At 29.7% G+C, this 12,833-nt stretch overlaps 3 protein-coding genes across 4 annotated transcripts in view; 2 read left to right on the plus strand and 1 right to left on the minus strand.

The window, feature by feature from the left end:
- Window positions 1–4,720, plus strand: part of LOC123015867 (dihydrolipoyl dehydrogenase, mitochondrial) — a 7,331-nt gene extending 2,611 nt beyond the window's left edge. Inside the window, exons 4-6 of the mRNA XM_044415899.1 lie at window positions 567–893; window positions 948–1,146; window positions 4,076–4,720. Coding sequence (XP_044271834.1) covers window positions 567–893; window positions 948–1,146; window positions 4,076–4,497 — 948 coding nt within the window. The 3' untranslated portion in view covers window positions 4,498–4,720. The remainder of the gene's footprint in view (window positions 1–566; window positions 894–947; window positions 1,147–4,075) is intronic.
- A 3,889-nt stretch (window positions 4,721–8,609) lies between these two features.
- LOC123015442 (hydrolethalus syndrome protein 1 homolog) lies at window positions 8,610–9,462 on the minus strand. Of its 2 annotated transcripts, none has more exons than XM_044415170.1 (3): window positions 9,303–9,462; window positions 8,920–9,252; window positions 8,610–8,865 (listed from the first exon to the last, which is right to left on the minus strand). In XM_044415170.1, the coding sequence occupies exons 1-3, from the start codon at window positions 9,397–9,399 to the stop codon at window positions 8,696–8,698; spliced, it is 600 nt and encodes a 199-aa protein (XP_044271105.1). In that variant the 5' UTR covers window positions 9,400–9,462; the 3' UTR covers window positions 8,610–8,695. The 2 variants fall into 2 exon arrangements, with proteins under 2 accessions (XP_044271105.1, XP_044271104.1); XM_044415169.1 differs by having other exon boundaries at window positions 8,914–9,252.
- A 221-nt stretch (window positions 9,463–9,683) lies between these two features.
- The window catches only part of LOC123011159 (serine/threonine-protein kinase fused), a 49,826-nt gene continuing 46,676 nt past the window's right edge, over window positions 9,684–12,833 (plus strand). Inside the window, exons 1-3 of the mRNA XM_044408482.1 lie at window positions 9,684–9,855; window positions 9,905–10,018; window positions 10,079–10,224. Coding sequence (XP_044264417.1) covers window positions 9,688–9,855; window positions 9,905–10,018; window positions 10,079–10,224 — 428 coding nt within the window. The 5' untranslated portion in view covers window positions 9,684–9,687. The remainder of the gene's footprint in view (window positions 9,856–9,904; window positions 10,019–10,078; window positions 10,225–12,833) is intronic.

Here is a 12,833-nt window from a genome sequence, read left to right on the forward strand (position 1 = left end):
TAATAATTTTAATAATTATTTTTTAATATCATTTATGATCAACAATTATTATAAAAATATGTTTTCAACAATTTTTTGTCATTTAATATTTTAAGTATATTTTGGTTTCATAGATTGACGAATAATAACTTAGTCCATAAATTGTGTTGTATTTGCCTTTTTCCACTTTTTAACATATTTTTGAGACTAAAACAATTTCTTTTTCGAAAAATTTTGCTAATACTGACTGAAAAATTATCATTAGATCGACATTGATATTATTTGAACTTGTTTTGATTGTTTTTGAGCAAATGTTATTGAAAATAAACACAAAACTTGGTCAAGAACAGTGTTATTTTTATCTTTTTCAAAGTTTTTAAACATATTCTTGAAATTTTTTTGTGAGATTAAAATTGAAAAGGTCACCAAATTAAGTTAAAATATCATAATTTTTGTCATATTTAGGGAGACTAAATTTTTTAACCAGAAACGCAAAATTTTGTTAAAAATAAACCGCAACATTTAAATAAATTTTCAACAATTATTTTGTCGTTTAATATTTCAAATGTTTGATTTTAATTCGATAGATCGACGAGGAACAAATCGTGTCATCAACTGGTGCCCTTTCCCTGAAAGAAGTACCTAAACGCCTAATCGTAATCGGAGCCGGTGTGATCGGTCTCGAATTAGGTTCAGTTTGGTCTCGATTAGGATCAGAAGTAACTGCTGTGGAATTTCTAAGTAGTATCGGAGGTGTAGGAATCGACGGCGAAGTAGCTAAAACTTTACAAAAAGTGTTAACTAAACAAGGATTGAAATTCAAATTGGGCACAAAAGTAACAGCAGCACAAAAATCAGGAGGAATTGTTAAAGTCAGCATTGAAGATGCGAAAAATCCCGATAAGAAAGAAGAGGTTGATAAAACGCAACAATTTTTTTTTGTAAAATTAATCAATTTTTGATTTTAGTTGGAATGTGAAGTATTGTTAGTTTGTGTGGGTCGCAGACCTTATACTCAAAATCTTGGTCTTGAAGAGATGGGAATCGAACGGGATCAGAAAGGACGAATTCCTGTCAACTCACACTTCCAGACTGTTATTCCTAATATCCATGCGATAGGTGACTGTATCCATGGACCCATGCTGGCCCACAAAGCCGAAGATGAAGGTAACGATAAAAAAATTAACAAAAAGTTCTATTGGTAACACTGACTGTATTATATTGACAATTTACTAAGAAATTGTAACGTTTGAATTTTGATAGACAATGTTGCCAACTTAATTTCGAAGTTACAGAGAGTATTCTCAGATCTGATCACTAGATTTGGTGATTTTTTTGTTAGTCTAATGTTTTGCTGAAAACTTGAAAAATTCTAATGTCAAGAAATTAATACATTTTTTTAAAATCGAGTATTTCCCCGAACATTAAATAGAATTTTACTTTTTTGACTGAGCAATCGCCAAGGAACAAAATTCGATTTTTTAACCATTGAAATAACAATTATTAGGTCCAAAAAAGACACTATTTTTTTATATTTTTCGAGAATTTTTTTGCTAGAAACTCAATTTTTGTTGACTATTTTCTCAAATGTAATTCGAAAAATCACCGAATTAGTTAAAAAATATTTTTTTATTTATTACGAGATTTCACTAAAGGGAGTCCATAAATTGCTGAATTGAGTCGTAAATGGCAGTATATTTTTTCTCTTTTCGAGTGTTTTCACACATTTTTTAGATAGAAACGCAATTATTTCACAAAAATTTGTTAAAACCGATCTAAAAACTTACCAGATGAAGCCAAAAATGTTGTTATTTTTGTCTTTTTTGTGTTTAAATACGTTTTGAGATAAGAACAAACTTTTTTCGAAATTTTTTTATTAATACTGTGCAAAATTGCCAATTAAGATCGAAATTGATATTAATTTTGCTTATTTGGCTTTATTACTTTGTTTTTGGACCAAAAGCTCATTTATTATAAACACGCCTAAAAATCACAAAAATAAAACGAAATCAATGTTATTTAGTTTATTTCACTCGATTTTGTTTGTTTTCGATCGAATTAAAAAAAAAATAAGCCGAAAAATCACATACTTTGGTTGTTTTTGAACTAAATTGTAAGATTACATTTAGACCGAATGAAGAACTCATCAAATTAAGTTGGAAATTACATTTTTTTTCATTTTTCGAGCATTTTGCATGTTTTTCAACCAGAATTAATTATTATTAAGTAATTATTTGGAAAATTTCATTAAAAACAAGCCGAAAATCGTATAATTTTTGACTTTTTAGGCGTTTTAGTATGTTTTTCAAGTAAAAATGTAAACATTTTACAAAATTTTCTTTAAAAACAAGCTAAGAATTTATTAAATTATACAAAAAATTGATGTATTTCTGTTTTGTTAAGCACGTTTTAGAGATAAAAGCAAACTTTTGTCGAAAAATCTGCCTCAACTAAATGAAAAATCAACAAATTACATCGACATTGATATTATTTTTGCTTGTTTCGATTGATTTAGTTCGTTTTTGAGCAAGAGACTCATTTATTTTGCAAACTCTTACCAAAACACACCTAATAATTATAAAATAAGTCGACATTGATGTTGTTTTTGTTTTTAGGCTAGTTTTTAAGCGAAAGTGTGGCAAAAATAAGGCGGAAAAAAAAACAGAAAATTTGGTCGAGAATAGTGCTATTTTTACCATTTTCAAGCTTTTAGGCATGTTTTTGAACAAAAATGTCAGTTTTTTTGGGAGATTTTACTAAAACAAATCGATAAATTACCAATTTACATTGTAGTCATAGATTAAAATTACATTTTTTTTTCAAAATTTCGTTAAACAGTCCCGAAAGATTACAGTGATAGGCCGAAAATTTTGAGCTAACAAGGTTATTTGCGAGTTTTATTTAAAAAAAAACTAAACCTTTAACATTAATTAGTCAATTGTATTTCAAAAAGTATTAATTGTAATTCAGAACCGTAAACTGAATTTCAGAAACCAGATGTAATTCAGATTAATTAATTTAACTTCAGAAAGCGTAAATTGAAATTCAGATTAGTTAACTGTATTTCAGAAAGTGTTAGTTATAATTCAGAGTTTGTCATTTGTAATTGAGAATTAGTCAATTGTAATTCAGAATTCGTTATTTTCATTTAAAAATTACGTTACCAAAATTCCTTTGAAAATAAAATATCTTATTTATTTTGCAAAATGGCAAGTTTAATTTAATTCTGAAAATAAAATAACTCGTGTTTATGTGTAAACTTCATTTTGAGATAACAGTAAGTTACTCATCTGAATTACAATTGATATTTTCTGGATTACATGTAACATGAAATTGAATTTATTTACTGTTCTATATTACATTTAATGGTTTCTGAATTACAATTATTACTTTATGAAATACAATTGACTAAACTGAATTCCAATTTATGCTTTCTGAAATTAAATTAACTAATCTGAATTACATCTCATGCTTTCTGAAACTCATTTTACTCTTCTGAATTACAATTAACATTTTCTGAAAGACAATTTAAATTTCAATTTACGCTTTCTGAAACTAAATTGACTAATCTGAATTACATGTGATGGTTTCTGAATTACACTTGAAAAGGGTGTAGAAATGTACAGGGTGCTGCATTTTGAATATCCGAATAGGGAATCTCCGAAACTAAGATGTTTAGCCAAAAACGAGTGATACATTCTGGGGCTCATTTTTTGAGAAAATAATATTGTTTAAAACCGTATCCCGCTATCGTCTTTTGTTTTCGACTTACAGACAAAAGTTGATATTTTGGCGAAATCTAAAAAAAAATATATCTTCGTTATTATAGAAGATACGGATTTGAAATAAAGACATTATACAGGCACTTTTTTACGAGGAATTTAATAATGTAGTTAACATTTTTTTCAGTTATTGTTTTAGCCGTAACAAGATAAACTTGTATTTTTTTAAATGGAAATCATAGGCGGCTATGTCATTTTTAAAAAGCTTGTTTTTTTCTTATGTAAATTTATGTATATTTGTAACAAATTATTATAATACATTTTTAGCAGAAAATTATGCAGCACCCTGTACATAATTGTCTATTTTTGTCCAGGTATTATCTGCGTGGAGGGAATCACCGGCGGTCCCGTTCATATCGACTACAACTGCGTCCCATCGGTGATTTACACTCATCCGGAAGTAGGCTGGGTGGGTCGTAGCGAGGAAGACTTGAAGAGCGAAGGAATCGATTACAAAATTGGAAAATTCCCCTTCATGGCCAACTCTCGAGCAAAGACCAATAACGAAACTGACGGTTTCGTCAAGGTTTTGGCTGATAAAGCAACAGATCGCATTTTGGGAACACACATAATCGGTCCCTCTGCCGGTGAACTGATTAACGAAGCTGTGTTGGCACAGGAATATGGAGCGTCGAGTGAAGATGTCGCCAGGGTGTGTCATGCTCATCCCACGTGTGCGGAGGCGTTAAGAGAGGCCAATTTGGCGTCGTACTTCGGGAAACCGATTAACTTTTAATTTGACTTAAAAGCTGCCCATATTTTGTTTTGTGTAAATATCTTCTCAGTGCGCTTAAGGTTAATATCGAACGAAAAGTAATAAGGTTATTATTTATAATAAAAATGGTTGATTTTGTGTTGGTCATCATTTCAGTCAAATTGTGTTATTGTTGTTCAAATTGATCGATTGCGTCAGTTTGATGGACTAGAATAAGTTTTATTAAATAAAGTACATACACTAATTAGATTGTTTTTTTTTCAATCATGCTGTATAATAAAAGCAAATATGTATAAATTAGATCAAATGACAGAGCAAAGCCGTGTTTACCAATGTGCAAAATTTCACTCATCTACAGAGTGTTCCGTCTAAACCCCACATTAAAAGTCATAGTCCTCCTAAATGAAAATATTTTCAAGATGGCAGCACTTCCGGTTATACCGTAAGTCGGTTTCAACTTTGTTATTTTAAGTGGAAAGGTATATTTTTTACTGCGTTTTTGGATTAATCGGGTTATTTTAAGGTTTTGAAATATTTGGAGTTTTTCAAAAAAATTTAAATCTGCACCTTCTTTAAAAATTGGTAACTCTGCTACTTTTTAAAATTTTTTTGGCGTTTGAAAGAGAAAGTTTAGATCTTTCTTCCGGTGTTTTCAAATTTTGAAAAAAAAAATAACAAACTCTAAAATTTTAAAGTTACTTTTGTAATAATTCAAATACCCATAACTCAATTTTTCCAAATGAAATACCTCAATTTTTATTTTACTAAATGGAAGAGAATTTAATTCTGCATCCATCTGTATTAACATTCCCTATACCAAAATTTAATAATTTTTAAGTTATGGTGACTTTTCGTTAAGACTGCCGAAAATCTATTACGTTTTCGTATAGTTTGCTATGGAAATCAAAAATGTCAAAATTGTTTCTCAATAAACGTCGACAGTGACTTATTATTTGACAAATAGGGCCAAAATATGGAGTCAAAGCTACTCAAACTTAGATTTGATTAATTTATTTTGTATTAATGGAAAGTGTAACAAAATTATGATGTCGTTCATTAAACAAAAATAAATTTTTCTCACTTGTTGGCTTTAAATAATGATCGCATAGTAGAACCTGTCAATAATAATTAAGTTTTGCATAACTTTGATTCTTTATATTTTGGCACTATTTGTCAAATAGTAATTTACCGTTGACGTTTGTTTAGAGAAAATTTAGACATTTTTTATTTCCATAGCAAACTATGTGAAAACGGGTGTGGCTGGTAATAAATTTTCTGTAGTCTTAACAAAAAGTCCATAGCTTAAAAATTATTAAATTTAGGTATAGGGAATGTTAATACAGATCAATGCACAATTTAATTCTCTTTTATTTAGTAAAATTAAAATTGGGGTATTTTATTTGAAAAAATTGAGTTATGAGTATTTGCATTATTAAAAAAGTAACCTTAACATTTTGGGATATGTTTTTTTTTTTAATTTGAAAACACAGAAAAAGGATCCAAGCTTTCTCTTTCAAACGCCAAAAAAACGAATTCAAAATCTTAAAAAATGGCAGAGTTACCGATTTTTAAAGTGGAAGGTGCAGATCCAAAAATTTTTGAAAAACTCCAAATATTTCAAAAACGGATAAACTTATGTATAGGGAAAACATAAAATAACCCGATTAATCCAAAAACGCATTAAAAAATATACCTTTCCATTTAAAATAAGAAAGTTAAGACCAACTTCCGGTCTAACCGGAAGTACCGCCATCTTGAAAATATTTTCATTTAGGAGGACTTAATGCATTATGGCTATGTACCAATTTTCAAACAAATATGATTATTCGAACTCCCAACACTTTTAATGTAGAGTTTAGACGGAACACTCTGTATAACTTGGCAACGCTATAATCGAAAACTAAAAAGAGGAAACGATTTTATACCATCTAGCAAAAAATTATTTATTTGAAAAAAAAAATTGGATACGGTCCTGAAATTAAATTTCTAAAAATTTCAATTGTAATCTAAATAGTTTAAAAAGTTAATGCAAATTATCATAATTTAACGAAATTGAAAAAAAATGTAAAAAGATCCAGGTCTAGCTATTTTGATCAGGCTGTCACAAAGCTCCCACTCCCGGGCGCGATCCCACTACTGAACGACACGGGGACTTTTGGCTGCTGGGTTTCCCCCCTGGCCCGGTTCGCCCCTCCTTAGCTGACCTGGACACCTCAGACTCCTCCTAGGTGTCCATATCGATGCCGATCTTAGTGCGGACGCCCAGTCAACGTGGAAAGCTTTGCAACAGGACTCCCAATCTCAAACCATCCTCTGAACCCGACCTCCAAGAAGCTGGATTACAGGAGTGCGCCACGCTCCCAGTCGATATTTACTGTGTTGTACCGGTAATATAAGCTACCGAAGAGAACGTTGACCTTTATTTTTCTTTATTACTAATAAAATCTGCTCTAGCCAAATATTAGACAATTATTTGACTTAAATAGAAAGTAATGTAATATTTTATCATTTCTTTTATAATTATTTTGAAAAATCATAATTATGAGTTTTTTTATTTAGAAATTAATTTGTGTTGGCTGTTTCCCATAAATCATTTTTGAAATATGGACTTCCTTTTTCAAGTGTAATTCAGAAACCATCACATGTAATTCAGATTAGTCAATTTAGTTTTAGAAAGCGTAAATTGAAATTTAAATTGGTCAATTGTCTTTCAGAAAATGTTAATTGTAATTCAGAAGAGTAAAATGAGTTTCAGAAAGCATGAGATGTAATTCAGATTAGTTAATTTAATTTCAGAAAGCATAAATTMGAATTCAGWTTAGTCAATTGTATTTCATAAAGTAATAATTGTAATTCAGAAACCATTAAATGTAATATAGAACAGTAAATAAATTCAATTTCATGTTACATGTAATCCAGAAAATATCAATTGTAATTCAGATGAGTAACTTACTGTTATCTCAAAATGAAGTTTACACATAAACACGAATCATTTTATTTTCAGAATTGAAGAATTACATAAACTTGCTATATTTTACAGATTAAATAAGATATTTTATTACAAAATGTAATTTTTAAATGAAAATAACGAATCCTGAATTACAATTGACGAATTCTCAATTACAAATGACAAACTTCTGAATTATAACTAACACTTTCTGAAATACAATTAACTAATCTGAATTTCAATTTACGCTTTCTGAAGTTAAATTAATTAATCTGAATTACATCTGATGGTTTCTGAAATTCAGTTTACGGTTCTGAATTACAATTAATACTTTCTGAAATACAACTGACTAATCTAAATTACACTTAGCGTTTTCTGAAATATATCTTACGCTTTCTGAATTACACTTGGAAAAAGTGTAGATTAGCATTCTGACTTATTTCGTTTTGTGTTTGCGAATCAAAAAACAAACGTAAATTATTTTTATTAAAATAAGTGTTCATTGTGAGAGAAGAATCTATGTTTATAGTCCAATAGTTTTTTAGATTGATAAGTAAAATCAGACCGATTTACAATGAAATTTTTGTATTAATAATCTCACAAAATATGGGTTATTGTAATAAATACAATTCTAAAAATATAAAATTTGCTTTAATTCAATACACATTTAATAAATAGGAAAATAAAATAACACAGCCTTACAAATAAAACCTTAACAATAACAAGCAATCTAAAAAAAGTACTTATTTGCTTTTTATTAATAACGGAAACGGGGATATTGACTAGGGTGACTGAAGTCTAATACATTTTGAGGGAGTAGATACCACTCACTGGTTAAAGTGCTCTTTTTTTAATGGATATTTCGTTGGGAATTGGGATTAAAGATTTGGAACTTAGTCTGAAGAAAATTCTGCAAGAATTATTAAATTAAACGAGACTCAAAAAAAATGCAAAGAGCGTTTCTAAAACAACCCAAAACAAACATTTTTTAAATACTCTAAACAGAACAAATTTTTATTATGTTTTTGCAAAATTCTTTTGATAGTTTTTTTTGTTTTATATTTTTTGAATGCAAATATAGCAACGACCAAAATTAAATCAGGAATTTTATTTCTTTGAGTATAAAAGTTCAGAGAGTCCCTTTAAAATTTATCCATTACAAAAACGCTTCAAAGAAAATCTCTAACACGTAATAAACAATATAATTGTAACAATTTATTATAAAATTAGTCGTTTTAACATAAAAGCCATAATACACTGACAAAGAAAGATTTAAGCTCTTGTTACTTTGGGTCCACTCATCATTTTTTCTCTTATTGCCCATCTCAAGTCAGTTCTATTGTCTTCACCTGGAATTTTCTGTCGCTTCCAACACATCTGATACTGGTGGTACAAGGCCACAGGGTCATTCTTTTTATTCGTTTGAACTGCAGGTCTTATGACTACAAAATAAAGAGTGAAACAACATAAGTCTAACTTTAAATACTTACAGGAACCTTTAGGCTTATGAGAACTAGTCACTTTTTTAGCAGGTACATCTTTAACAGGTACAAAATCAAGCGAGTCTTCTGTACTCTTCCTAGGGGCTGTTTGTGGCTCAGTCGTGGTTTCCTGACAATGATGTGATGCCTTACTAGTCTTGATTTTCAATGAAATCACACTTTCTTTTTTTGGAACAATTTTGGCTCTTGAAGAATGAGTCCCTTGTGAATGTAAAACTACAAATACATCATCTTTGCTGTCTTTCCTCGATTCTTTTGGCACTGATGTATTTTCAATACTTTGTTCTCTTCGTTTTCGTTCTTCATACTTTATCAGTTTCTTCAAGTCTAAAAACCCAACTTTTGAAAAATCGAAGAGAAAAAAATCACTCACCAACCGTAAACAAATTCTTTCAGTTGTTGCGGGTTTACGTTATGATAACCCAAGTCGTTTAAATATTCCAACACTTCTCTAGGGCTAATTTTTGTTGCCATACTTTAAAAAATCACAATATTAAAAGTAATTAAAAAAATAAAATACGTTGAGCAAAACATTAAATCTATCGACAACACAAAGACAACAAATTCCCCTAAATGAAAAAACAAAATAACAGTTACTACATTGTATAATCGGTTAATTTTTACAAAAACTTAAAGTTTGACAAATATTTCATGTTATTAATAAAAATGGGATTAATAGTATTGGAAAATTGATTTCTTTCCAGTCAGTTACTTTCGTGACCATTGGTATTCCTGGCTGTTAATCATATGATTGTCAAAAAAATGTCAGGTGGAAGTGTCAGTAAACAAAAACAATCTTTTTCAAATTTAAAAAATGAAATGGATAAGTATGAAGTTATTAAATTATTGGGAGAAGGATCATTTGGTCGAGTTTACAAAGCGAAAGTTGTCGCAGATTCAACTTTTGTTGCATTAAAAGTTATCTGTAAAGTGAGTATAAACACTGGTGCTTGAATTAGTTTAATTTAATTTATTTTAGGGTCGAAGATCGAATAAAGAAATAGTTGGTTTACGAAGGGAGTGTGAAATACAAAGACATTTACATCATCCAAATATTATACAAATGCTTGACTCGTTTGAAACACCAAGTGAGGTTAGAAATTCTTCGCATCTAAATGGTAGGCAACCAACAATACTCTCTTCAATTTTACAGATCGTAGTGGTCACTGAATTTGCCCAAAAAGAACTCAATACGGTCTTGGGCAAAGAAGGTTATTTGTCGGAAGAACGAGCCACTCCAATTATTTGGGACTTGGTATCAGCTCTCAACTATTTACATTCGCATCGAGTTTTACACAGGTGACAATTTTGTAATTTTTAATAGTTTTTCCGTTGATCGTTTTATTAATGGATTTTTAAATGATCCAATATTATTGATAGAATGATGACAGAAAAGTAACTAGGTTGCCGACATTCTCCGCTCAGAAAGTAGTACTTTTGAAATTTCGCAGGAAAGTACATTTTAGTAGGAATGTCTGTTCATGAGCAGCTTTATTATTGCACACAGTAGTATAAGTGTGTTTCGGCGCTGGGACCTAAAAAGTTAATAATTTGAATGTTAGTCGATGTATCCTAACCTCCAAAAATTGTAATGAAAACGTTTAGAATAATTGCACACATCTTAGTTGTGGGATGGTTGGTAACATCATTCATGGCATTCTCCATGGCACAGTTTTCCCTATTTTAAAACATTTACAATAAAAAAGTGTCAAAATTCTGTCAAAACACTCCGCGTAGAAATATCCGGACGTATTGCGATACCAACCCAACATGTTTCAAGTTACTGCAATTTATAAATTTTAGCACTGGTTTTAGCTTAGCGATTCTAGTACTTTTCTTGTTATAGAGTTTTTCACCAAGATGTCAAAATAGTAAAATCTACAAACATAAACCACGTGCCTCGTGTGCATACCAAATTGTGCGGGTCAGTGTGTGGATGTGTGGGTATACAAGTTTTATGTGTTTGAAACCCATGTGGTTTAGGTTTTATGTGAATAAAACAGTGAAACATTTGCCACAGTGTAAATTGTATCTTCCAGTTAGAAATTTACAAAGGTGAGCTGTATTTTGTCTGGTTTTTTCATATACTCTAAGAAAACATGGAATAACTTTTTCTCCACGACCACTAGTGAGTGTAGTAATACCGAAAACATTTTTAATAATAGAAAGTTTCTCATTCTTGAGATGGAGTATTTATCCTGAAACACTTGTTTCTTATGTGTTTTGCATGTATTTTCATTCTATCAAGCGATCAAGATAATTTGTAATCGAGTCATCCTTGGATTCGAAAACGTATGTCTGTAAAATGTCAAATAAAATGACAAGTCGAAAGGTAAAATGGCATGATCAAAAAGGTGTTGATTATAATAATTAAATTTATAATTTACTTTCAAAAAAGAACGGTCTTACTCCTATTATTATACGTCGGCGACTAATTCCAGCCCATTTTGCCGTTTTACTCTTCGACTTGTCATTTTATTTGACGTTTATCATTTTGCTAAGACCTACTAAAAATTTTATTACTTTTAAGTTAAATGCGGTATTGTTAAGAGTAAACCAGAGGGTAAACAAATCATAAATTAGTGGAACCCACCCAGACCCTGAAACATGTCAGTTTTTAACAGGGCCGGATTATTTACTTTCTGTTTGTCTAAAATACTTGAAATATTTTAATAGTTTTTGATGTAGTCAAGTATTTTAAGAAATTTAAAAAAGTCAGGTTATTATTAAATAAAGCAGATTTTTTTTAATAATAGCTTGGTAAAACTCTACCACTACTTTGGTTTTAAATACGGCCCTGTTTTATTCTGGTGGGTGCAGCAACACTTGCAAAAGAACGTGCCATTTATGGAGGGTTACAAATTAAAGCCATTGTTTGGTTAATCTCTTATAATGTGTCATAAAATTTTTAGTAGGTCTAAGGAAAACGATTTTTCTATACGTTCTCGGATGCAAAGATGACTCGATTACAAATTATCTTGATTGCTCGATATAACAAGTAAGTTACTTGAAGTAACTGAATGAATATTCTATAAATTATACTCAACGAAATACATACAGTCGAACAAAATGAAAATGACGCCTCAATAAACCAGCCCCTGCTAGATGCCGACCCTTCTAACCGCAAGCAGACAGGGTCGTAAACTATCGGATTGCAGTTTCAATATAAATTCCTTTTGGAGCCGGTTTACAGAAAGCCAAATTAAAATTTTATTCAGAATTAAACTAATTCGAATTAATTTGCCATTTACTTTGCATTGACAAACGTCAAATTAATTAAATGAAAATATTGAATTTTTTTAATGAAAAATTTAACAAACCATTTCTTAAAGAAAATTATGCATTAATAATGATATTGACAAAAAAGCAAATCATTATTAACTTAATATTTTTTTTAACTGTTTTTTCAAAATAAAATTAATTAACATAATTTTTGAACGAAATAGGTTTTCTCTATTTTAAACTAGATTTTATGTAAAACAACAAATGTATTAAACTATTGTTTATTTGTGCGAAGAAAAATTAATTCCACGTGTGCCTTTACCACGAGTGGTGTAATTCTTTGAGTAGAAGCGAAATTAAAATTTAATTCCGAATTAGGGGTAAACTAATTTGAATTAAGTTGCCATTTATTTTGCATTGACAAACGTCAAGTTTAAAATTTAATTGTGATTAACACGTTCTGTAAACCGGCTCTAAGTTTTCTATTAGTTTTGCAATTGAAAGACGAAAACGAATCAAAATTCTTTATTTAATTAAACCAGGAAAGAAACGGCAAAATTATTTCAAATATTTTAGTTCTGCTTTTATTTTTTGATAATTGTAATACTTTTAAATTAAATAAAAACGTTTAGTTTTATAACAACACAATTTAACAAAAACCAGTTCTTAAAGAAAATCATGCATTC

The sequence above is a fragment of the Tribolium madens genome, unplaced genomic scaffold (genome assembly GCF_015345945.1).
Source record: "Tribolium madens isolate multiple individuals breed KSU strain unplaced genomic scaffold, Tmad_KSU_1.1 Scaffold_19;HRSCAF=116;Tcas5.2_LG9, whole genome shotgun sequence".
Classification (NCBI taxonomy): Eukaryota; Metazoa; Arthropoda; class Insecta; order Coleoptera; family Tenebrionidae; genus Tribolium; species Tribolium madens.